Raw genomic sequence first — 23,518 nt, 5'->3', positions numbered from 1 at the left:
ATTCTGGCCCTTCCGAATTGGGGGTGTTGTTTGTTTTGGGTTTTTTTTTTTGTTTCTGTTTTGTGTTGTTTTTTGTTTTTGTTGTGTGGGGGTTTTTTTGTCCATACTAAAAATATCAGGAAGACTTTTCAGGAAACTAACTGAACTATCTACAGATCAGTTATTTTTACGTAACTGTCTGAATAAAAAACAACAACAAAAAACCACCGGTAGTGTAGGACAAACCTAAAGACTACAATATTCTCACTAAATTTTTTTTTTCAGTTCACCTTGAATTCAAATAAATACAAAATCAATTGGTTTGCTTCGCTTTCAGAATTCTTTGCTTTTTAAAAGCAAAATGTAAACACCATAGTAAAAGCTTTGTCCTAAAAATATATATCAAATATATTGGGAGTTGTACATATACGCATACTTACTTTTTAAAATTAAAAACTGTCTTATTGGTCTTCATATGTTGTCCAAAATGATGATTTTTTGTAGAGGTTGGACTGTTCTTGCTTGTTAGTTATAGAATCATAGAATACCGGTTTAGATAGGACATAAAGGGTCATTTGGTATAGGCTTTCTAGTAATGAACAGTTTGGGTGACATGGCCCAACACTTTGTAATGCTGAGTCTTAGAAATGTCCAGTGCTGAGGAATAGTTCTAGGAAAGTAATATTTTTAGTAAATCTGTTATATTGAGAGCTGATTTTTATGCATATATACGTGTGCATGCATATATGTATATGTATAAAGTTTCTTTTCTAATGGTTCATTGTATAAGCAATTAAGTGTATTTTTCTTGCACTTTTTATGCTGTGGTTAGCTTGTCTTCAAACAAAGGACTTGGAATGTTTTATGTTCTATAGAGTCTTGAAGTGTTTTAAAATTATATGTATAATTATTCTAAAAGAAATGATAAAGTTTGGTTCGTCCTATGAAGTCTTTGTTAACTGTAGCAACTTTAGGAATAGCCTGGATCTTGTAAAGAATGTAAAAGCATCTTTGTGTGATAATTGTGTTCCTAATTCCTTTTTTGAGAAAAAAAGTAATGTAGCTAGTAATGTAGCTAGTGTTCACTCTTCTGAGTAAAGAGCACTGCTGGAGATGGGTATGTGTTTTTCTTAGGGTCACATGAAGTTTTGATCCATAACTGCATGTATTCACAATGACAAATTTGCTATACTTATTATAGTTTGGTTACTCTGACCAGAGACTTGTGCTTTTAACAATCTCGTCTTTGGGTTGGAATATATGGTGCAAAACTGGAATGAAGAAACAAAAAAAATTCATGTTTTCATCTGAAAATATTAAGTTGATCTATAGATAAGACTGGAATTCAATATCCAGGTTCCATTTGGATTACAAAAATAATTTACCTTTTTGAGAAAGTAGGCTCGTTTGGTTGTTTTTGTTCTCCTATGTTTTACCTTCTTTAATAAATTCATGTAATAACATGTAGTTTTCACATAGAAACTAGTTTCTGCCTTAGTTTCAAGAAGCAGAGGAGTAATATTTTCTTGTTCATCAACATTGTTAGTGCAGGAGGCCACTCATTACCTGGATGCCAGATGTCTACAGAAACAGTCTACCTGATAAAAACTAAATCTGTGCTAGAACTTTGTGTGTAGGAGCAGGGAAAAAAGGGTAAGCATTCCACATTGAAATGGTGGTAAATATGTCGTTTATGATAAATCTTTTGTCTTTTTTCTCTCCCTACTGCTCACTGTGCTAAATTCAGTTTTGATGCTGATAACTTATCAGTACTCAAGCTAAGTTGATTACCTGTGATGCAATGAATAGTGCATTGGACTTCTAAAGGGTGAAGGGATTCAAAGATCCCAGGTTTGAGTCCTGGTGGAATTGTGTCTTCTCTTTTTCGTATGTGACCTAAACAAAGGTGATCGTGCCTCTGGCAGAGGGGTTGGACTCCATCTTTCAAGGTCCTTTCTGACCCTTAACATTATGTGATTTGTGAAGCTCACAATGCTGAAAAGAAACTATAGTAGCCTTCTATGACACCCAGCTGTGTTTTACTTCTACTTTTTGCAGTCTGTCTGTATTCAGTAATCTGGAAAGGGCTCAGCAATTGTATGGCTGAGAGAAAAATAGATCTATTTTGTCCAAAGCCCTCTACAAAAGGGAAAAAAATTTCTCCCTGATTATACTTTGTAGGCTGAGAGAGAGAGGTGACACAAGCTGCATTTTCCTTTGTATCCCAATCAAGTAATTTAGCAACACAAAACTGTAGTGAGCTGGTGTAAGAGAATGCATAAGCATCTGATAATCAGCAGCCCTATGTTTGGAGATTCATTATTCTTTCTCAGACTGGTTTAGGCAATGCAGAGCCAAATAGAATTAAACCTCACATGGTATTCATTAAGGAGATGTTGTTTTCAGACATGACTAAGAAGGTGACATTTTGTCTTAGTAAAGATCTTTAAGCATACATTCCAATTTGGATTTTAATGTGTGCAGTGGTGGTAATTTGAAATGAGTTCATCTCAGTAGTGTCATTAATTGCCTAAATCAATGTAGTTTAAACTGAGTAACAATTTGATGACACTGAATTAAAAAAGAATGTCTTTGAGTTCAAGAACTTATTTTCACAAGCTCTGTTTATTAGCTTAAAATCTGCTCATTGTCTTAATTTTCTGAGGCTATCAGTCCATTGGTCAATCAAATTTACTAGAATATGAATTTAAGCAACATTGTAGCTGAATTTGCATTGATCTTCAAGAGGCAAGGTATTTGTTATGCAAATTTGCATAAGAAGTGGAAAGTGTGCAAAGTAAATCATATTAAAGCCTCCTTTATAAATGTTAGCCTTTGCCTTTTGAGATCTTCAGTTTGAAATTTAAAACTTTGCAGGCTTCAAATGTCACCAGAATTTATCATCGCAAGTATAGACTACCTGCTTTTTTTTGGTGTAATTTCTGTTGTGATTTATTATAACCTTGTGAAGTTTACAAATAGAAAATCTGAAAGTGCTCTCACTCATTTGTTGTGCTTCCATATGTCAAGAGATTTAATGGAAAAATGCTTTTAGATAGTAGTAGTCACAGAGAGGTAGTTATGTGTTGATGTTGGAGGGTGGAAATGTGCCAGAGAGAAGGCAGAGCTAGGAGAATGTGGAGGTGAAGGAGATAGGCAGTCAGGTTGGCACTGGAGTGGAGCTGCAGGCTTCATTAACCCAGGACAGTGACTATCTTTCTTGCTAAAAAGATGCACTCTTTTTGCATAATTCAGGATTAATTTTTCTGGTGAGCTCATGGAAATCGATAAAAATAGAATGAAATTGAGGTATTTTAGTTTTGCTTCAGAGTTAAGTGTTATGAAATTAATCTTGTGTATTAATGTAGAGCTGACTTTAGTAAGCTCTCAAGAAAGGAGAGAAGAAATTTATAATGTAGTAAATTAGAAAGGGAGTGAAAAATTTGTTTTGGCACAAAAAAGTTGTGTTCATTTTTTATTTTCAAAAAAAATGTGAATGGTACAGCTATAGTACAACTTCTGAGTTGGAATGGCTTGTTGAATATAGAGAGTACTTCATGTATTAAGTAAAAGTGCAGGGCTGGAGAAGTAGTGGGACAAGTGACTAATCATCTAGGGGAGAACAGAGGATTATTCACAAAGCCAGGAATACTACTGCAGTCTTTTTGCAGACAGAAGTTTTAATTAGTTGGGGTAGTTATTCAGATCTTTTGCTGAAATTCAGAGCAGTTCCTGTAAGCATGGTATTTCTACCGAAAAGCTTCTTAAGTAGTATATTTTAGGGAAATTATTTAAAAGAAATCTAGTAATCCACTTTTATTTAAGAGTCAGTCCATAGGATATGAAACAGCTCCCTTAATCTCATAATTTTTTTATTGGGCTAACTAAAATACTGCAGGAAAGCCTGGATCATCTTAAAGGTCATTTCCTTGTGCAGCCTAAGATCACAACCTTTGCCTTTATAATGAAGAACTGTATGGTCTTATTTCAAAATATTAATGTAAACTAAAGGAGAGCTGAAGGAAAACATTAATTTGTTTTTTATGTACATTCATGGGTCAGCAGCATGCATTCCGCGATTTATTTTATACTCCTTAAATTTCTGAAAAGTTCTGACTTTGGAATTGTACTTCTGACTTAACAGGTGTGTCCTGAAGTAAACCCACCTTCATTATTTTTCTCTTTACTGTAGACTTCTTTAGAGATATGTTTTGTGCATGTATCCTTCCTAGGACTAGTGGAATATGTATATGGGACCTTTTAAAAACAAACAAACCATCAGCTTGATTTGGGCTGAGCTTTTGTTTCAGGTTTGTTTATTTCTGTGGCGGGTAATTTATTTTAGTTTATAATGACAGCCACCATCTTACAAAGCAGGAATTGTCCATGATATTGCTTGAAAGGAGAAATGCTGAAGTCTGTACATGGGCAGACTTCCATAACTTGTGTTTTACTTTTGTAGGTAAACTAGCATAGTGAGTGATAGCTATTTATAGATACCAAAATACTATGTAAATGTATATTCTGTTTTCAATGTATTTACTTGTGTTATTGTGCTTTTTTTCTCCTTGCATTACATTTAGCTGAACTTAGGTAGTTTTTGTGCACGCTGTTTTGAATATGCTAATAGCGCATTCATTAAAACACCCTTTTTGGTATATTTTAAAATTTCATTTAGCTTTTCATCTCTTTCCTAATATTTTTTTTTCTTTTTACTGAAACTATTCCATATGGCAGTAGTACATTTGAAATACCAGGTTGCCTTATTTTGAAAATGTATGCCAATGTGGGCCTTACTTGCACACTTTTACTTTAATATGTGCCATATTTGCACGCAGGTTGGTGCTAAAGCACTGATTCACACTGATCAGAGATGTAAAGATGGCCTAGAATAAGTAATGGAGGTGATATTTGGGGTAATTCTTATTCCTGCCTGCAGGTGCATTTCACATTAGAAATTAGAATCTCTTATAAATCTCTTCAACTGAAGTATGTGGTTTGTAAGTTCCATTTTATTTCTGGCTTTTTCATGAGGGTTGCTACCCTCCTCCCTCTCCAGTTTAATCCTGAGTTTTAGAAGCTACACTAGGAGCTGTGCTATGCCTCTTATGTCAAATGTAATATGATTAATCAAAGCCTGTAAATTGGGAAGTATGCCAGAATATTGACCTATTTATTTCAGCAGATGTAAAGAAAACTTGTCCAATTTCTGCAGACTTTTCCAGTATGAGAAATTTGTTATTGTAACTGGAGGGGTGGGGCAGGGAGGGGAAGTAAAATCAATAATTACTTGTTACAATGCTGTCTGTGACTAATCTTAGAAATTTAGTAAGCTATTTATTGATATTTTTGCCTTCTGACTTATGGGAAGGAAGAGGCTCTCTTGGTTTAGTGTCTTGGTTGAAAAAGTCTTCATTTTCTGGAGTTTAATCTAGGCATAGGTGAAATTTTTAGAAAACTTAGGAAATTTACTTCTCTTATTTACTAGTTGCATTTATATTTGTAGGATAAAACTATTTTTATTTTTTCATTTCCTACTTGGAAGGCTATTGCTTACTTTGTACAATGCACGTAAGAATGCAAAACTAGATCAATTTCTTCTATCTGAAAACTTGAATACAGAAAGGCATGTAGAAATAATTAAAATTTATCTCAATAAAGGAGCTGTCCAAATGTTGTATTCTCTTGGTAATTTTTTTATTTGTGGTGTTTTCTATTATATGGATATATTGAAAATACTGAGAGAGCAGACAGCCTAGACCAAGCAAGTGAAAATAGTGTGGTGTATGACTGGAGGGCTTATTTTCCACTTTTCCTCAATGTGTAGCTGTAACTATGGAAGTCCTGGTGCTTGAAGTATTTCTACAAGGAATATATCATATTGAGAAAAGCCTGTAGAAAGCAGTAGAGAGTATATTTGGTTTAGAATTTGTAGGAAAACTTTTTTTCCTGTAGAAATTTTTTTTTCATTAGCGAGTTTATTAAGGGGTGATGTGAGCTGTATCTGTGATACCAATGAGGCTAGGCTCAGGGACATCAGAAGTTTTTACCAGTCTTGTATTATGGTGCTGTCTCTCTATTCTTCCCTCCCTGTCACCATGCAGGATCAGGTTGTCAAAGGATATGTTATGTTTTGAAAAAAAAATTCCTGTTAAGACCTAAATAAGCAAGTAGTGATATTAGCTACTGTCATAGTGTATGTATGTGGAGGAATGAAATGGAGCATTATATTAGGACATTGGCAAATATTTTTTTAAGATAAAGATGTGATTTTACTTGTTTTAGAAGGTTGTTTTTCCTTTTTTTAAAATTAAAAAACAAAAACAAAGGTGTGAGGAATCATTACTGAGAAATATTCCATATGTCCAATTCAAAGGTCTTTGTGCAGGTAATCTCTAATGGTTTCTTCGTTCTGTGTTTTGCTCTTGTCACTCTGAATTTTCATACAATGTTCCTGGAAGGGTACAGGAGAAATCATCTCAGTGTTTGTACATACTTGGCTTGCCTCTAATAGTTGTAACACAGTTTTCTGACACTGAAGCAGACATTTGTTTTTTTTCCTGAAATCAAAGTTGGTTTTTTTTTTCCTTTGCCAAAGATTTTTTTTTGTCTTAAAGGCACAAAAAGCATTATGTTCCCCCTAATGTGTTTGCAGTACATTTTCAGCTGGGCCCTAAGAAAGCTGTATCACTTTTGTGTATACAGTGCAATGACACCATGAACTATATTTTGAATGCATACATATTTCAGTGAAATAGAATGCTGATTTTGGAAATAATGTTTTAAAATAATTTTTGAATACATGCATGTAAAATAAATTATAGCAATTATATTAAACTTTTGGGGTTGGAAAAGAGCTTGTTGATATTCTTTTAGTAAAAAGTTGCTCCAGGAAAATATAGAGTAACTATTTAAATGAGATTTGCTTATTTTATACAGCTGGTTCAGAAGTATTTGTTTCAAAACTTGATAAAATTTCATCACATGTTAAGCAGATGTGATGTAATACAGAAATAGTTTCTGATACAGTTCTTATATGTCAGTGTAAATTTCTTTTGGATCTATTGGTGTCACAAGGAAAACCTTAAAATGATCAGTTAAGTCTTGAAAGGCTTCCATCTTTTTATGCCTCCGTCTGATTCAAGTTTTGTGGCTAAGTTAAATATGTTTTACGTGTAAGATCAGTACTGTCACTTTTATGTCTCTGTATATAGCAAAATGTCAGCATTCAGAACTGGAAGGGATAGCTGTAGTTATCAAATAAAGAGACACAATACAATGGAATGGGGAGTTGGGATAGTTCATGTCAAATCTGTTTCTTGGAAACTGAATCTCATAGGTTCCCAGTGTTAGACTGTTACTTCAGAACTCTTTAATTGTTACCTAACTTTTGTTTTTTGAAAAAAACATGAGTATTAACATAACCCATCTTGCTTCATCATACCTTCCTTAAGGGAACTACCCTAGATAAAAGGTAGCATTCTGATCTCTATGAAGACACTTGTTTGGAGCAATCCCTTCCCCAGCTGCCACAAGGATGAATTTTCCAGACTCTCTTTCCTCCCACCTGCACTGCCGGGCCAATAAGAGCAAGCACTATGTTGGTTTACTGTGGAGAGGGTGGTAGTTGAATTTTTTTTTTTAATATTACAAGATTTCATTTGCTGTTTTTTCAAATTCAGGAAGTAAACTGAAGTTGTTAAAACCCATAATTTTCTGTTCTATCATTTATATGCCAGTCACTTCAGGCTGATCACTTTGTTCCTAACCTAACTATGTTCTAAGGTCATCTTCCTGTCAATATAAATGCAGCTAGAGATGCCAGAATATGTAGCATCTGCGTTCCTGTTGGCTTTGGGTGAGAAATAACATATGCTCAATAGTGTCTTCCTTGTTAAAAGCTGGTGACACGAAACAACGTGGTGAATTCAACAAATTGTTTATAGAAAGTTCCTGGACATTTTTTAGTTCTTCTGAGGCTTTTCTGAATAAAAAGCTAAGAACCATCAGCAGTAATTCAAAATCTACCAGGTGTCCTCTGCATCTGTTACTGAACCCATGCTCAGCTGATGTACTTACACACCATAGTGTTCTGTTACATATCTGGAATTATGTAATATGCTGCCCATCAGGAACTGTTGGAATGCAGCACTGGGGCTTGGATTTTGTAGTTATCTGAACAATTTTTTGTACTAAAACCTGAAAATTCGTGGCTGAAATCGGGAAAAGCTCTGCCTGATGACACTCCGAGTACCTCTTTAAAGTTCTTTATCAAAAGACATAATGCTGAGGGGGAAATGGCTGAAGTCTTTTTCTAGTATTTTGGTCTGTAGTGAGCATGATTACGTGTGTGAAATAATGACACTGAAGCCAGTGCATCTTATGGATCTTCTGATGCATCTTGAAGCTGTTCCTTTAAATCATACCCTATTCAGGAGCACAAGGGGAGGAGAATGTGAAAGGTGAACATGCAGAGGGGCATTTTCTTCTACAACTGATTTTTCAAAGAATATTGTAACATTCAGTTATAGTCTAGTTTGTTTCTCTGTTATTGAATTTCAGCAAAAAAATCTTGGTTTAAGCCTGTTCTCTCAATATTGCAAGGTTGTTGGGTTTTTTTCCTGTCTGTACACATGCAAACAAGAATATGATAAGGGCCTCACTGGACAATTGTTCTCTAATGATAATGATTTTGGAGGCTATTTTATAAATCAACTGCTATTTGTAGCAAAGGTTCCATCAGTACCAATTCTATAAGTATTCTTTTTATCTGAGGAGTGATGTTTTGCTTAGCTTCCAAAGCTATTGCCTGCAGGACTTTATCTAAACCTGCTAAATGGTTTTTCTTCTTTCCTCAATTTTCTCTTTACCTGTGTTTATTTTTCCCTTCACCCATTTATCACTTGTGTTGACATTGGTTTAACGTACAGGCGAGTTGAGAACATCTTTAAATTAGAATCATAGAATGTTTTGGGTTGGAAAAGCTCATAAAGATCATCTAATCCAACCCCCCTGCATGGGTAGGGCCATCTCCCACTGTATCAGGTTGCTCAGAGCCCTATCCAGCCTGGCCTTGGACACTTCCAGGGATGGGGGCAGACCAACCTCTCTGGACAATCTGTGCCAATGTCTCACCACCCTCATACTAAAAGATTTCTTCCTAGTGTTTAACCTAAATATACACTTTTTCCATTTAAAACCATTTCCCCTCATCTTATCACTACATGTCCTTGTAAAAAGTCCCTCTCCAGTTTTCTTGTGGGCCCCTTTCAGGTACTGGAAGGCCTCTGTCAGGTCTCCCTGGAACCTTCTCCAGGCTCAACAACCCCACATCTCTCATGTCTTCATAGGAGAGGTGCTCCAGCCCTCTGATCACCTTCAATAGGACTCCTCTGGACCCAGTCCAACAGCTCCATGTCCTTGTGTTTAAGGCTTCAGAACTGGACATGGCACTCCAGGTGGGGTTTCACGAGAGCCAGAAGGGAAGAATCATTTCTTTTGATGCAGACATGGTTGGCTTTCTGAGCTGCAAGCACATGTTGTGAGCTCCTGTTGAGCTTCTCATCAACCAACATTATTACCAAGTCCTTTTCCTCGGAACTGTTTTCAGCCATTTTCTACCCAGGCTGTTTTTGTGCTTGGGAATGTCCCAACTCAGGTACAGGATCTCAGGTACAGGATCTTGCACCTTGCCTTGTTGAACTTCATGTGGTTTGCACAGGGCAACCTTGCAGACTTGTTGAGGTCCTTCTGAATGACTTCTCTTCCTTCCAGCGTGCCAGCCTCAGTACACAGCTTGGTGTTGTCAGTGAACTTGCTGAATCATAGAATCATAGAATGTCGTGTTGGAAGGGACCTCAAGAATCATCTGGTCCAACCCTTTTAGCTGAGACTTAAAGATTTTCAAAGCAGAGGAATCTACCTCTTCTGGTTGGCAGGGCACAGTGGCCAGGAGGGACTAAAGGCCCTTCTGCAACCTCTGCCACCTTCAGCTTGCTCCCAACCTCCTTGCACACTGATTGTATTGCCCTTCTATGTCATAACTGCATCTCTCCCTGTGTGGGGCTGCTGCCCAGCTGGCTTCTCTGGGAGACCTCAGACATTCTGATCTTCTGCCTCCTTTACCCAGCTGGTAAAAATGAGGATAGCCATGCCTCCTGCACAGACATCCAGATCCCAGTGCTTGGACAGCTGCTAGGACAACTCATCCTAGTCATGTCATTCAAGGAAAAAAAAGATAAGCCCTAGCTCACCTACAGCTTTGGAGTGTTCTTTGTTCCCTTTTCATATTAATGCAACAAAAATGTAAGAGAAAATGTGGTGTGCTGCATCCCTCTGCACACTGGCATCACTTGATACGTCTGATTGCCTTCCTGGGTGCTGCCACAGATCATTCTTGGGCTTGCTGGGGACATCACTATGTCCCCAGCACTGCCTCTCCTCCTGAACCCCACAGTCTCTCCCAGACTGTTGATGGTAGCTGAGTTGGTCTTTCAAAGAGAAGGCAGCCCCACTCCTCTTCCTCACCTCCCCTGAAGTGTTTGTACTTCTGCATCCCAGCTCTCCATCCCTGAAGGTGAGATGGAGAGAACACAAGGGCAATTACTGCCTTGAACATGTTAGAGTTACATCATCAGAGGTTTTTGCTCTTTTAATACATACCATTTTTGCACCTTCATCAGCGGATCGCAGTTATAAATAGGCAAAAATTTTCATTTACACCATCCCTTTTATGTCCCAGGGCTTAACAGTCAAATTATTAGTTCATTTTATTGACTGATGGTCATAATTATTCAGTCAATCATCAGTTAGATGTGACTTTTAAAACGTGCTGCTTTTGTGGTACAGCAAAGTATCAGAGACCCTGATTAATAAATTCTAACTGTTCATTCTGAAAAAACCAAACTTGTAAGCATCAATATACATTTCCACATAGGAAAAATAAACATAAAACAAATCAAATAAAAAAACCCCAGTAATACAAATAATTTTGCCTTAAGCATTCTGGGTATGATTGACTGTAATCAGCAGAGTTCTTGCAACAATGGAGATATGCTAAAACAAATAAACATCATTTAGAAAAATTGCTTTGAAATGTTTGGTTAGAGTCTTAAATAAATGAGTCACCTTCTTCCATTTCTTGTCAATCTTAGGAGTGCCTTTAAAAAAAACCCATTGCAAGACAGAGAAAACAAAACCTAAAGATAACAGTAAACATGTTGAAGGGGGAGGAGATGTTGAAACAATGAATACACAAAGTAGTTAAATTTATAGGGGACATTCTTCTGTAACACACTCTAATTATGTTTATAACAACATAAATATTTATGGATCACTGAGGATACTGTTTTTAAAACATATTGTTCAAAGCAGCAGTTTTGTTCTTTGTAATACCAGTATATTTCAAAGCTAGTTTTCTTTCAAAATTAAGATGAGAAGTCAAATTTTTGTGAGATGAAAAATCAGGAAATAATTTTCCCTTAGTAGAATTCAAACTGTTTATAGTACTGCTTTCATCTATTTATTTGCTAGTAAGCAGAAGAAATATGAATCAAAATGTAAATGTTTTTTTTAATTTGCCATACTGCAAATGAGAATTTGAAACTCCTGAGGCTCCCCCTTTCCTCCTCAGGTTGCTCAAAATACTCCTTCTTCCGAAAGGAGATTATAACAGGCTTTTATTTTCCTACCTTGAATAGTCACTTAATTTCAACTCTAGTCAGTCTCATTCTTCTTTCACCACTTACATCTGTTGTCTGATTAATGAGAATCCCTGCCTGAACTACTACTAGATGATGTTTTGAACAGCAACATGTTTTAACATTTTACTAGATAAAAATTCTAAAGCTACAGTTAAAAGACCCACCAGTGCTGTTGATCTGAGTGAAAATGCCAAAAATGCAATACATAATACTGTGGTGTGTTCTGATCTGGGGTTGGTGGTTTGCTTTGTCTTTAAACAGAGATAGAAAATACTGAAACAGCATCTGTTAGCATCAAGACATAGATGTAATCATCTTTTCCCCAGATAATGTCTTACACAGTTATTCTGCTGTTCAGTGCTTGAAGAGGGGCTATGGGCTACAAATAAGAGCAGCATCACTCTTAGTGGCTTGTTGCAGTTTTGTGGATCAAGAGCTGTGCTTGGAGGACTTGAAGCAGTTTCTCCTGATCTGCAGTTCAGCTGGGCTGGGCTGGGCTGGAACTGTGAGGAGTTGCTTTTCTCCCTCCAGGGCAGCACGGGGCAGGTGATGAGCAATGGCTCAGTTCTTCAACTGGATTTTGGCCCCTTGGTCCCTGTGACTAGGAGGATAGTCCAATTTCAGCTATACCTAAACTCACCAAAGGGGATAGGTGGCTATTTTTCAGTCTCAGTTTTCAGTGGCATTAATATTTATCTTGTGTGTCTAAAAAAGCACCACAAGCAAACAAAACCCAACCACCAAACCTGATGGACCCTTAAAGCCTCAGTGCATTATTATTTAGTACCAGCCTTGCACATATTTTTGTTGTGAGACAGAAGTACAATAAAAATTCAAATGTCCTCCTGCTAAGTAGTGGAACTCAAGCTGTTGTGGAAAGAAAATACACTGTGCTGAACAGTAGGAATTCTGGATTTTGCCAGAGCTATGCTTTTTTTATCAGTTCACTGAGGCAAGCCTGTTTCTTGAAACAAATTCTTTTGAGAGAACTCTGTAAAAGAAACATGACTTTAAAAAGCTTGTAACTCTTCTCATTTTGGAGGGCTTTATGTATTCTGAAACATTATCTGAAACATTCTGAAACAATATCTGCACATATGCAAAAAAAAAAAAAAAAATAACCTAGTCATCATTGTGCACTTTCTTTCACAAAATACCAATGACTGAGAGAATAACGGAGCTGATCAGTTCACTTTGACGAGAAGGCATGTGATGTGTACTACAAAAGTATCTCTCTTGGAGTAGGAAAGGTCAGTAAGCAGTAAATGCCCTTTAAAAAAGGGTAATAAAATACTTAGCCTGATGAATATAACCTCCAAAGTGAACATTTTCTTGCTGAGCAATGTTGTACAGTTTTTCATTGCAAAAAGCTTGTGTACATGTCATGAATAATATGTTTATATGCACAGTATTCATGGGTACAGCATAAGTATTTTGATGCTGTACTTCATTTTATCTGATTCAAAAATACCCATTTTTATTTCATGGAAAGTAAAAGCAGAATCCAATTTTCAAAATTCTTGAAATGTTTTTAGCTATCAAAAAGCAGAAAGCTATGGGTCATATACATATATATATAAGAAGAACATTCTGAAATTTTGGAGGGGGATGATGCTGGAGGTTTTTTTAAGGTTGTGGATTTTTTTGTTGAAGCAGAGCTTCAACAATTAATCATAGAATTTGGGACTGCAGTTGGTATTGCAGTCTGATCCTTACTATTTGGGGAGTACCACCACCATCATTTTCTTTAGGATTTTTCAGAACAGAGAGGGAGATTTAAATGCCTGCGTTAGGAGCATTTTCACTATTTAAGAGTCTGTAAGAGCAGAAAAAAAAAAAAAAATAGAAGCCTTCATTTAGTGATATTAAATCAATGTTATACTGATGTAAGAACAAGAAACTACGTTTCTAGATAACATGAAAGATTTTCTCTTGGAGCAACAAGGCAGATATCCCAGGTAATTCCCTGATTTTATTCTTTAGCTGGTTTAGCTGGCCTGGTTCTTCCATGCAGCTACTCTGGATATAGTACTGTATCCCTGCCCTAGGTAACCATTTTCTATATAACCATTTCCTATATCTTTGATGCACTAGAAGTATGCTTGTGTTTTTTCATGACTGTATGGCACCAGAGGAGAGATGCATTCTTTGATCCTTTGATACAGGTAAGGTTAAGGATCGCCTCCCTTCTCTCCCAGGAGTTATGGAAGATCTGAGTTTCAAAACAAACAGGATGTTTATTCTAGATTTTGTTGTCTCATAGACTGGAAAGAGAAAATGCCCGATATTTTGAGAAAATGGGAGAAAAAGACATTTCTTAGAGAATGGATTTTACTAATACCTCTCTTTTTACTGCTTTCTCATATGTGACATTTCCTCTAGTCAGTATTTTGTACAGGAATTACAATATGATTGTTTGCCTGTTACAGAATATTTGTGCTAGAGAGACTTAAAAAATATGAAGGTGATCAAGTTATCTAACCCAAGTGTTTCAACAGGGGTCTATTTGGAATTTCGCTTCAATTTATTGTTGTGTAGATGACAAGATTAAATGAATACATGTAATGAAGCTTATTAACTCATAACCTGAAGGCAGTATATAGTTTCTCATTTGGTTCTCATTGGTAGTATGAATATTAAGCTTTAATTACTTAAGAGGCTGAAGAAGATTCAGGACAAACATGAGTAAAGACACAGTATCAGAATTGCTTAGTATCCAAGAGCTTTGCAACTAGGGAAAATGAGGATTAACTGTTGGAAATGCTTTTTTTAATAATGTGTCACAGACTATCTAGATCTTATTTATATTGATTCTATTTATAATCTGCAGATTTCCACATTGTCATAATTCATAAAGGCAGTGATGTTAAATTCAAGTCAGTCACAACTCCTGGATGAGTTGGTTATCTGGATTGTGTAAATTGGTATAAGTTCACTTACTTTGATTAAGGTGAAACTGTTGAATTTCTGTCACAGTGAGTCCGCTCTCGAGCTCATCAGCTTTAAATAGAATTTTTATAGTATTTTAGATTGTTTAAAAACTCATTCAGTCTTAATGCACCTAATTAAGCTTCTTACTTTTGATGTATCAAATAAACTACTTGCTCTGACTACTTTTAAAGTATTTGATGTTATATGTAATTCAAAATACAAACAAACCAAAAAAAACAGGCATTTTTTGGCACTATCTGCTGCATCTTTTTAAATACACCTCCAGTTCTGCTTCACCTGATTCTTTGGAAGGGAGTTGCTAGTAAAGATCTCTAAAGTAGAGGGATCAAGAATACTTTCATGACCTGTGGGGCACAGCTTCAAAGCAATCATCAGCCAGATAACTACTGGTTAATGCAGTGATATAAATTCATTTCTATCTTAATGTGATGTAAAAGTTTACTGTAGTAATACTCTGTTTGTTTAAAATTGTAGCCATGAAATCTTGTACATAAAGTTGCCCAGTATGCAAAATATGTAGGAAATAGTAAACAAGTTAATTCATGTATAAAATTAGTATCCATTGCACTTTTATGGTTTGTCTTTCTTTTGTTTTTCTAATTAAAATTTCAATAAATTTCACCTTTGTTCTCTGCCCTCCCCCACATTAGTTCCATTCCCTTGATTTTCATCACTTGCAGCACTTGGCTTCTTATCAGTCTGTAGGCCCTTTATGTCAAACAGCAAATTAATTGCAGGAAAAGAAACCCAAATAATTCTTTTATGCTAAGAGGATTTCACAATTATCAAAAAGTGAATGTTGCTGATTCTTGTGAGAAATGAGAAGTGGAATGTGGGGAAGGAAACAGTGCATACTTTTACAGGTACCATTAGTTAACACTAGAAATTTGTGTCAGTCAGTTGCCTATACCTTCCTTTTCTTAGACCCTCTTCTCATTTGGTATAACATAATTTAGGGGGAAAAGAAGTAGTGATACGTTTTTTTGTTTTGTTTTGGTTTTTTCTCAAAGATGCATAGTCTTAGTGTGTCTCAAGTGTAAAAGCACATTCTGGAGTTTACTGGAAGGCCTGCTTGCATCCCAGTTCCTTTTCCCTAAACCACACTTTAAAAACTTAACCAAAAATGCATACTTGGATTTGTTGTCATTATTCACGGCGTTATTTTTCCTTCTCAAAAGATAAATCAAGGAGTCCTCTTAAAAACAAGCAACACCTACCAGAAGCTCTTGAGTGTGTTGTCCAGAAGCTGTCTGTAGAAACATATTTAAAGTAGGAGCAGTGTTTAGACACTCAACATGCATTCCAGACGTCAGCAAGTCATTTAGTTTTCTGTCCAGTTGCTACACTATATGAAGTTTCTTTTATTCTTCATCATTTATTTGTCATTAATAATGGCTCAAACAATAACATTGCTTTTCAAAAAGGAAACCAAGCAGCAACAACAACAAAAACCTAAGAAAAAACAAACCAAAACCAAATAATAAAACACAGCCAAATGCAGATTTCAAACAACTGGGGTGGGGAAACAGGCGAAGCAAGCAGAGGTGTGGGAGTTGATATATGGTGTAAACATAAGAGATATGCTCTACTTTTAGTGAAATACTCTATTGAAATGATGGGCTAGCTTAGTCTAATTGATTTGCTATCTTCTATTACTTGTTTCACCTGGTTTTGTGTTTTTCGTGAGCAAATAGATAGGATTTGCTTGGCTATCTTTTCAAGATACATATCATCTCTGACTTCCTGATGGTTTTTGCTGTCTTTAGCTGAGCTGTCTCACATAGTCTGTTTTCAATAGCGAGCAGATCACAAAAGAAGGTAATACCTTGCCCAGCTCTTAAGAGAATATTGAATTTGGTTAGATACAGTGCCTGCTTTGTAGCAATACCTTTCTTCGTTTTCCATTCCATATTGTTAGCACAGTTTAAGAGCTCGATCCAGCATTATTACAAGGTCATTTTCAAAGTCCTGCTGTGATTCTGATTCTTTTATATTTGTCTTTGGTTTGAGCTGAATATGAAATTTAGTGGTCTAGCTTTTGATGGGAAATTTAATTTACAGCTTGTCAGATCATTTACAAAATGGATGTAGCTGTGAAGGATTCTCCTAAATATATATATGCAGACTTTCTCTTTCATTCTCTGTTCATTTCTTTATTCCCGTGAAGCACGGAAGTGCACAAAAGTAACTTTGAAAGTCTAAATCCATAGCTGTCACTGCTGCCCTAATCCTTCAGGCCTTCAAGGCAGCGCAGGCTGTACAAGACAGCAGATGGTGGCTGCACTTGCAGGTTATCCATCCAGAAAAAAAATGTTTGCCTTTTCTCAGCATCCCTGCCCTTCCTCTGCCAAAAAACTTCCAGTTTATTGACGAAACTTGAGTAACTGCTTGTAGCAATGTTAGGATCTTTTTTTTTTTGAAATAGAAACCCTCATCATATTACTTCCCATGAATATTTCCAGGTACACCACTTGTTGTCTCTGTTTTATGGTGAACTGCTGTTGTGTGCAATGTTTGTGTTTGATGAATCAACTATCATAGGCTTTGAAATGTATGGTTAGTTTTCGACATACTTTATGCATTTTAATACTGTGTAAAATGAGTAGTCCAAAATAACTGAGTTTGCTAGGCAGTGGGGTATAGTATAACTTGGAACCATTAAGTCCATTTGGATTTGTCTCGGACTGTAACAATGACAGTATATAAACCAGTAACTTTTTAGATACATGGAAGTTATTCAAATTGCTGAGTCTCAAGTGAGTTGTTGCTGCAAATCTTCAGCTTTTGACAGCTGGAATTTGTTTTGGAGATTCCACATGAGAGAACCTAAGATATTTTCATTACTAAATTACATTATTTTTCCTTTTTTAATGCAGTGTGATTTAAGTCAGAATAAACCTATCCCTTGTCTTAAAGTGAAGTCCATTCAGTAGTTGTGTGGACTAAGATAATCAGAGTGAGACTGGCAGACTGGTGAATCATTACAAATACACAAAACCAAACTGAAATACTCCGGCATTTACACGTTTAAAGGAACCTGAACTGGTAGGCACAGAGTGGAACCCAGTGCTCAAATATGCTTTGTCACAGCCTGAGATGTGTCCCCTGGTACCTGTGACATTGAGTATTAATCATTGGAAGAGGAGCTCCACTGGCAAGGTTGATGAATTCCCAAATTGTCACACCCCTTTTTTCAGTGTCAAATTCTGAATGCATCATCACTAAGCATTGTGCTTTACTGTCTATAATCTAGCCTGGTACTTGAGCTAGGATGTCTTTTTGACTTTTTCTAGGAAATGAGGAACCAAGATGCAATTCATTTATAGGTATTTTTTATACCTCTGGAAACAATGATGACAGTATTTGTAAGCCAGGATAAAAAGTAGTTAAAACTTAAGAAAAAAGAAAAGTTTCCAAAGTGTATTCAACTCATCTTGTAATTGCTTGAAATTTATTAGTAAAAATGGGAGATTTCTATTTCTGTTATGTAAATGGTAGAACTGGTTTCTGTGAAGCGCTCTAAAACAATGTATTTGTACTGCTAAAGTGGTGGTTTTAGGTTTTGTAGTGAATCTAAAATCTCTGTCCTGGTTGACTGAATTTCTGTTGTCCTTTTTTATGGCATGAGAATGAAAAATGTTAAATGTAGCATGGTAGCATAGAAGTGATAATTCAGTCACTGCTTTATACTTGCCCTCAAGTCCATGGATAATTTGTTCTGGTAATTTTATTGGCCAAACCTGTTAACAAACATGGAAGTTCTGAAAGGTGTTTTTATAATAAAACGATCAATATGTATATAGAGAATTTTTTTTTTTTAATTTAAATCTTGTAAAAAGGAAATATACTTTATTTTACTTCTGCAGTCTTAGTGTATTTTTAGCATGTGATTTCACAGATTCTTAATATTTTTAAATACAGGTAATGAATTTGGACATCCAGAATGGCTTGACTTCCCCAGAATAGGGAATAATGAGAGCTACCACTATGCCAGAAGGCAGTTTAATCTTACTGAAGATGATCTTCTTCGCTATAGATTCCTAAATGCATTTGATAGAGATATGAATAAATTGGAAGAAAAATTTGGCTGGCTTTCATCACCCCAGGTAAGATGTATGGACTAAATGGTGTTTTAGTCACCAATTGGGTAAACATTCAGCATAACAACAATACCACATTTGCATGCAGAAATTTTAATCAGCACTTCATTATGTGTTCTGTAATGCCCCACTATATATTTCGAGTTGCCAAAACATGTCACTGAAACACCTTACACAGATAACTGAAATCTGAAAGTCTCCTTTTATCAAGCTCTTGTCATATTGTTTTTGCCTTTTTTTATTTTGTTACTTCAGAAGGGGTAAAGCAGCCTATAAAATTTTCTGTAATTCAATGCAAGGATAGCTTTGGGAAAGTACAAATTGCCTTGACTATTGCCTTTATGTAAGTAATTACACTGTTACTGGGAAAACACTTATTTGAGTGTAGTTGAGTTTCTTGAGTGCATTGTGAGTCAGTCTCCTGGTCTTCAACCTGTCACATGCATTTGATTTTTTTTTTTCCCAAATAATGCTCTTCAATTTTATCAAAGCAACTCAGTTACTGTAGTTTCTTAGTGCTTATTAATTCATACAAGTTGTAATCCACTTTAAAGAACTTTTTTAAACAGATGTATAGTTATTAGTTAATTAGTAAGTAGAACAAAGTTTGTATGTTTAATATAGCTTATCAAAGCTATTTTTCCACACATACCTTAAAAAACCAAGTGAAAAAAACAACTCCAGTGGGTTATTTTCTAAATTACAAGCAGTAGATGTGATACAGATCCCTGTAACAAGTTATTTATTTAATTTGATTTAATTTGGTAAAAGGAATCCACTGTTTTTAAAGGAAAATGTGATAAAAACACTATGCTATCAATCTTTAAAGAAGAATTTTTTAAGTGCTCTGTGCCTAACATGCTTCAACCTCTTGAATATTAGATTCTCTTGTAAAAAGGAAGGTATATTACATATGTAAACAATTTCATTTTTCATATTACACCCTTATCTGTGTTGTTTGAATCTTCTACTGTTCTGCTTGAAATGTGGTGTAGAAGTAGTTTGTGTTTTGGTTTTTCCTTAATTCTGATAGAAGTATTTTCTACTATTTGAGTGTTTTGTTGTGTGGTTTTTTTTCTTTCCTAGGCCTATGTGAGTGAAAAGCACGAATCCAATAAGGTCATAACATTTGAGAGAGCAGGTCTCGTTTTTATTTTCAACTTCCATCCTTATCAAAGTTACGTGGACTATAGAGTGGGTATTGAAACTCCAGGAAAATATCCTTTTCTTTACTGTTTTACTTGTACAAAAAAGCTGTAGAAATTGAAAAATAATTATATTTTTAATTTTAGTATGAAGGCAAATTATAGATAAGGAACCACTTATTTGTCGTCTGTACAATCTTGGTGTGATTCTTAGTGTACAGCTAAAATAATTTAAAACTTTAGCCTTCTTCATAGGAAATAATTTTGTAGAAACCAAAAGTAAAAATTGTAGTTTAAAGATGACATCTTAGTTTCATTTTGATGCTTTGTTTTTCGGAATTGGGTGTAAGGCATGAACAAGTAACTCCAACTTCTTAAAGTTCAAAAAGTGACCACAGTAAGAAGAGTCTATGCATGTAGTCATACAGGAGGATGCATTAGCTTTAATGTTCATCAGGATGGTTGTACAATTTCTGTTGTACAGCTGGGTGGACTGAGAATATGCCGTAAATGTAATAGTTCTTTATCAACTGGCTAGTTTTGCATATGTGTCCAAATTCTCAGTGTTGAGGGAGATTCAAAGACTTAAAGCTAACTTGCTGGAGGAATTTAGCTTCACCCAATTCTGTTTATTTCAAGTCAATTGACAAATACTCTTTATTGAATCTTGCTGTGCCAATTTAAGCCACTGCAGTTCCTCTTTTGGCCTACAGTCTTTTTTATTTATCATCAGTTTCAGGAAACTACTGCTGTATTTCACTTGCTTTAGCTCAGTGTATAACTCCTGAGTATAACTTCTGAGTTGACTTACAGGATCTCAAGAACTCAGCAGGATTCCAGTTTAGAGACATCAAGTCAATCCCATGTTTCTTGTTTCTTCCTTTTGCTACCTCTGTGCTGCTATTGGAACTCCTGGCAGAGGTAGAACTGGGTAGTAAATCCCAGTAGTAATTTGGTGTTGGGAGATAGAGGTCTTCAGATGGAAATGGTGCAAGTTCAGTGTTGACAACGATACCACATAACAGAGTTAGTGTGACTTTTTTGCTCTTATATTTACACAGACACTTATTAAATCCAATCCACAGTTAGTTGTTCACTTTCTGATTTTCTTTTTTGAAAACCCTTAGAGGTTCAATTATCAGAAATGCTTAAGAAATCCAAAAAAAAAACACCCCACCTTACTGTTTTGTACTGCTTACTTTCTCTCTATTCCATAGGACATCTTCATTAGGCTTGTATTTAATTATGTCTATGAGGCTGTTTTCCTAGCCTTATGTTCTGGTTTGTACTAAATTGATTGAATACCTAGATATTGGTTATCTGGGTGTGTGAATGCCTTGTACACACTGTTATCAAGATTCTACTCATTAGCACTTACACCTGAGATGAAAAGCTGTGCTCAGGCTTCTGAAACTACTTGGGCTTTCTTTATGTTTATAAAAATGTTTGTGACTGTTCTTTTACCTAAATATTTACTATAAGCATCCTTTTGCTTTTTATCAGTGCTCTAAATCTTTCAATCATTTCAGAAATTACCCATGTATCTCTCTTACACCACCAGAATCTCCTTTCTCTTTATAAATTAGTCAGTGTTTGTATAGAATCCTGGATAAGTTGCTCCTATTTCAGCTGAGGCCACTCTCTAGTCACTCTTATGAAGCATATTGCAAAACCTGCTTTTCACTGGTTTTACTTCACAAATCAAGGCCCAGTAGAGCTTCTCTAAGTTGATCTGTTGCTAGTTCATTCTGGGCATTGGAACAACTTTCTACTGTATCGTGACCAGAATCAGTCACTGCTACTTTTTAATTTTTTTCCAGTTTGAAAATTATTTCTGAACATTCAGCGAGTCAGTAGCTATATGAAGAGCCACAGCTGGCTTGGAATCAGTTTTTCCTTCCCTTTTATACTGCAGTCTTCTCTCTTGACTCACTTTCATTGGCATTGGGTTGCTCCATTCTTGCTCATATCATGAGGTACTCAAGGTCTGAGACTTTAATTTTATATATGAGCATGGAAGTCTAAATATTATTGAGCAATACGAATCACTACTAGCTTATCTCTGTATCTTGGCATTTCATGTTGTCATGGACTGCTGAAGTGCAAGGAGGAAAAAATGTCGTGGAAAAAAACAGTTACTTTGTTACATATACTGCAATTTTTACTTAGCATCATGCTAAGTGTTGTAATGCTAGAGTGAATGAATACCAGTCACACAGTTTATTGTTAGCATGAATTTAGGGTGCAAGAAGACTTTTGAAGTTAGAGTGGTCTGTAAGCAAATAGCTAGATGGGACCTGAGGCATCCCAAATACTGTCCTCAAAATGCTGCAAAAATACGCTTTTTAAAAAAACAATAAAAATTAATGCCTGCTCTCTGACATTTGCAGCCTGCACCTGGAGCTTCTAATGAGGTGATAGGGTCACTTGGACGAGTCACTGGCATGCTGGTTGCTGAAGGCACAGACCCTGCTTTGCAGGAGCCTTTGAAGGGCTGGTAGCTGTTCCTGCCTGTCAGAATTCAGGGGGTGTCCAGCACAGAGAGACACAAAGGACTTAATTTGGGATCAGCCAAATGCCAAATTCTGTCATGGTAGTTTATATGTTAAGGTTAGCAGGTAAGAAATAGATGGTATAAATGTGGAAATGCATCTTTATTCTGCCCAGGACAACATACCAGTTTCCACCATGTTGAGTCTATAACTTTGAGAGTGGCATATGCTATTGCCCAATTTCTGGTTCATTATATGAAGGAAAAAGGAAAACATTTCTATGCCCATGCTGGATTTTTACTTCATAAATTATGCTCTTTTCAGAAGCCTTTTCATAAGAAACAGGCAGCTTGAGCTAACAAGTTATTTCTGCTTAATTTGCTTCAGTTTTGAGGTAGATGAGTCATAAGTATGTAGGTCAGCTGTCTATAGTTCTGATTGTAGATAATTTTCCTTTAATATTAACAGGAAAATAATTAATAAATTTCCATTTTATTTTTTTTAATACCGATTAGACCTTTCTGTTATGGTAGTGATTGAGTCCAAGGCCTGTCTGCAGTAAAAATTCAATACAGAAACCTTCTTTCCTCTATTCAAAAGGAACATGTCTGAAAGGAGGTGAGAAAGAACGGGAAAGAAGCTTAATGATTGCAGAAGTAACTCTCTTCCCTTCCATAAGATCCCATGCTGATTTTTGTTAAACATTTTTTCTGCAGTGTTGGAAGTATTATTAAAATTAATCTTTATGTACATACTCCCCCCTCTTTTTTTAATCAAGGCTTATTATCTTGGCAGAAAAGTAAATCAGCTTTTTATGTTCATTATTACCAACCAACAGGGCTTTACAGATCTCTAAATTTACATTTGGTTTAAGCAAAATGCATCCATATTTTGTTGAAGCAAAAAGGTATAGTGCCCCCTACCCTCCCTCCAGAACTGTACCATGAATTGAGTACTAAAGGGCTTCAACTATCTTTTAAATATTCTGAGATGAACTTCATCATGTCAAAGTCACCTGAAAATTCAGAAATCATTCAAATACTCTCTGATAAGCTTTTTCTAAACTGTAGGTTGACCCTTTAGTCCTCTCCAAAACTAGGTTTGTCTGGAGAGGAGGAACAAAGGTACCTTACATCCTGAAATTATTT

At 35.8% G+C, this 23,518-nt stretch overlaps 1 protein-coding gene across 2 annotated transcripts in view; it reads left to right on the top strand.

The window, feature by feature from the left end:
- The window catches only part of GBE1 (1,4-alpha-glucan branching enzyme 1), a 145,972-nt gene that overhangs the window by 103,282 nt on the left and 19,172 nt on the right, over positions 1-23,518 (top strand). Inside the window, exons 13-14 of one of the 2 annotated variants that reach the window (XM_071755999.1) lie at positions 18,555-18,739; positions 19,820-19,967. In XM_071755999.1, the coding sequence (XP_071612100.1) occupies positions 18,555-18,739; positions 19,820-19,967 (333 nt within the window). Of the gene's footprint in view, positions 1-18,554; positions 18,740-19,819; positions 22,216-23,518 lie in introns of those variants that run through there. The other variant, XM_071755992.1, reaches the window with a different exon arrangement.

Source organism: Heliangelus exortis, chromosome 1, assembly GCF_036169615.1.
Source record: "Heliangelus exortis chromosome 1, bHelExo1.hap1, whole genome shotgun sequence".
Classification (NCBI taxonomy): Eukaryota; Metazoa; Chordata; class Aves; order Apodiformes; family Trochilidae; genus Heliangelus; species Heliangelus exortis.
This window is presented reverse-complemented; position numbering and strand designations above follow the sequence as displayed.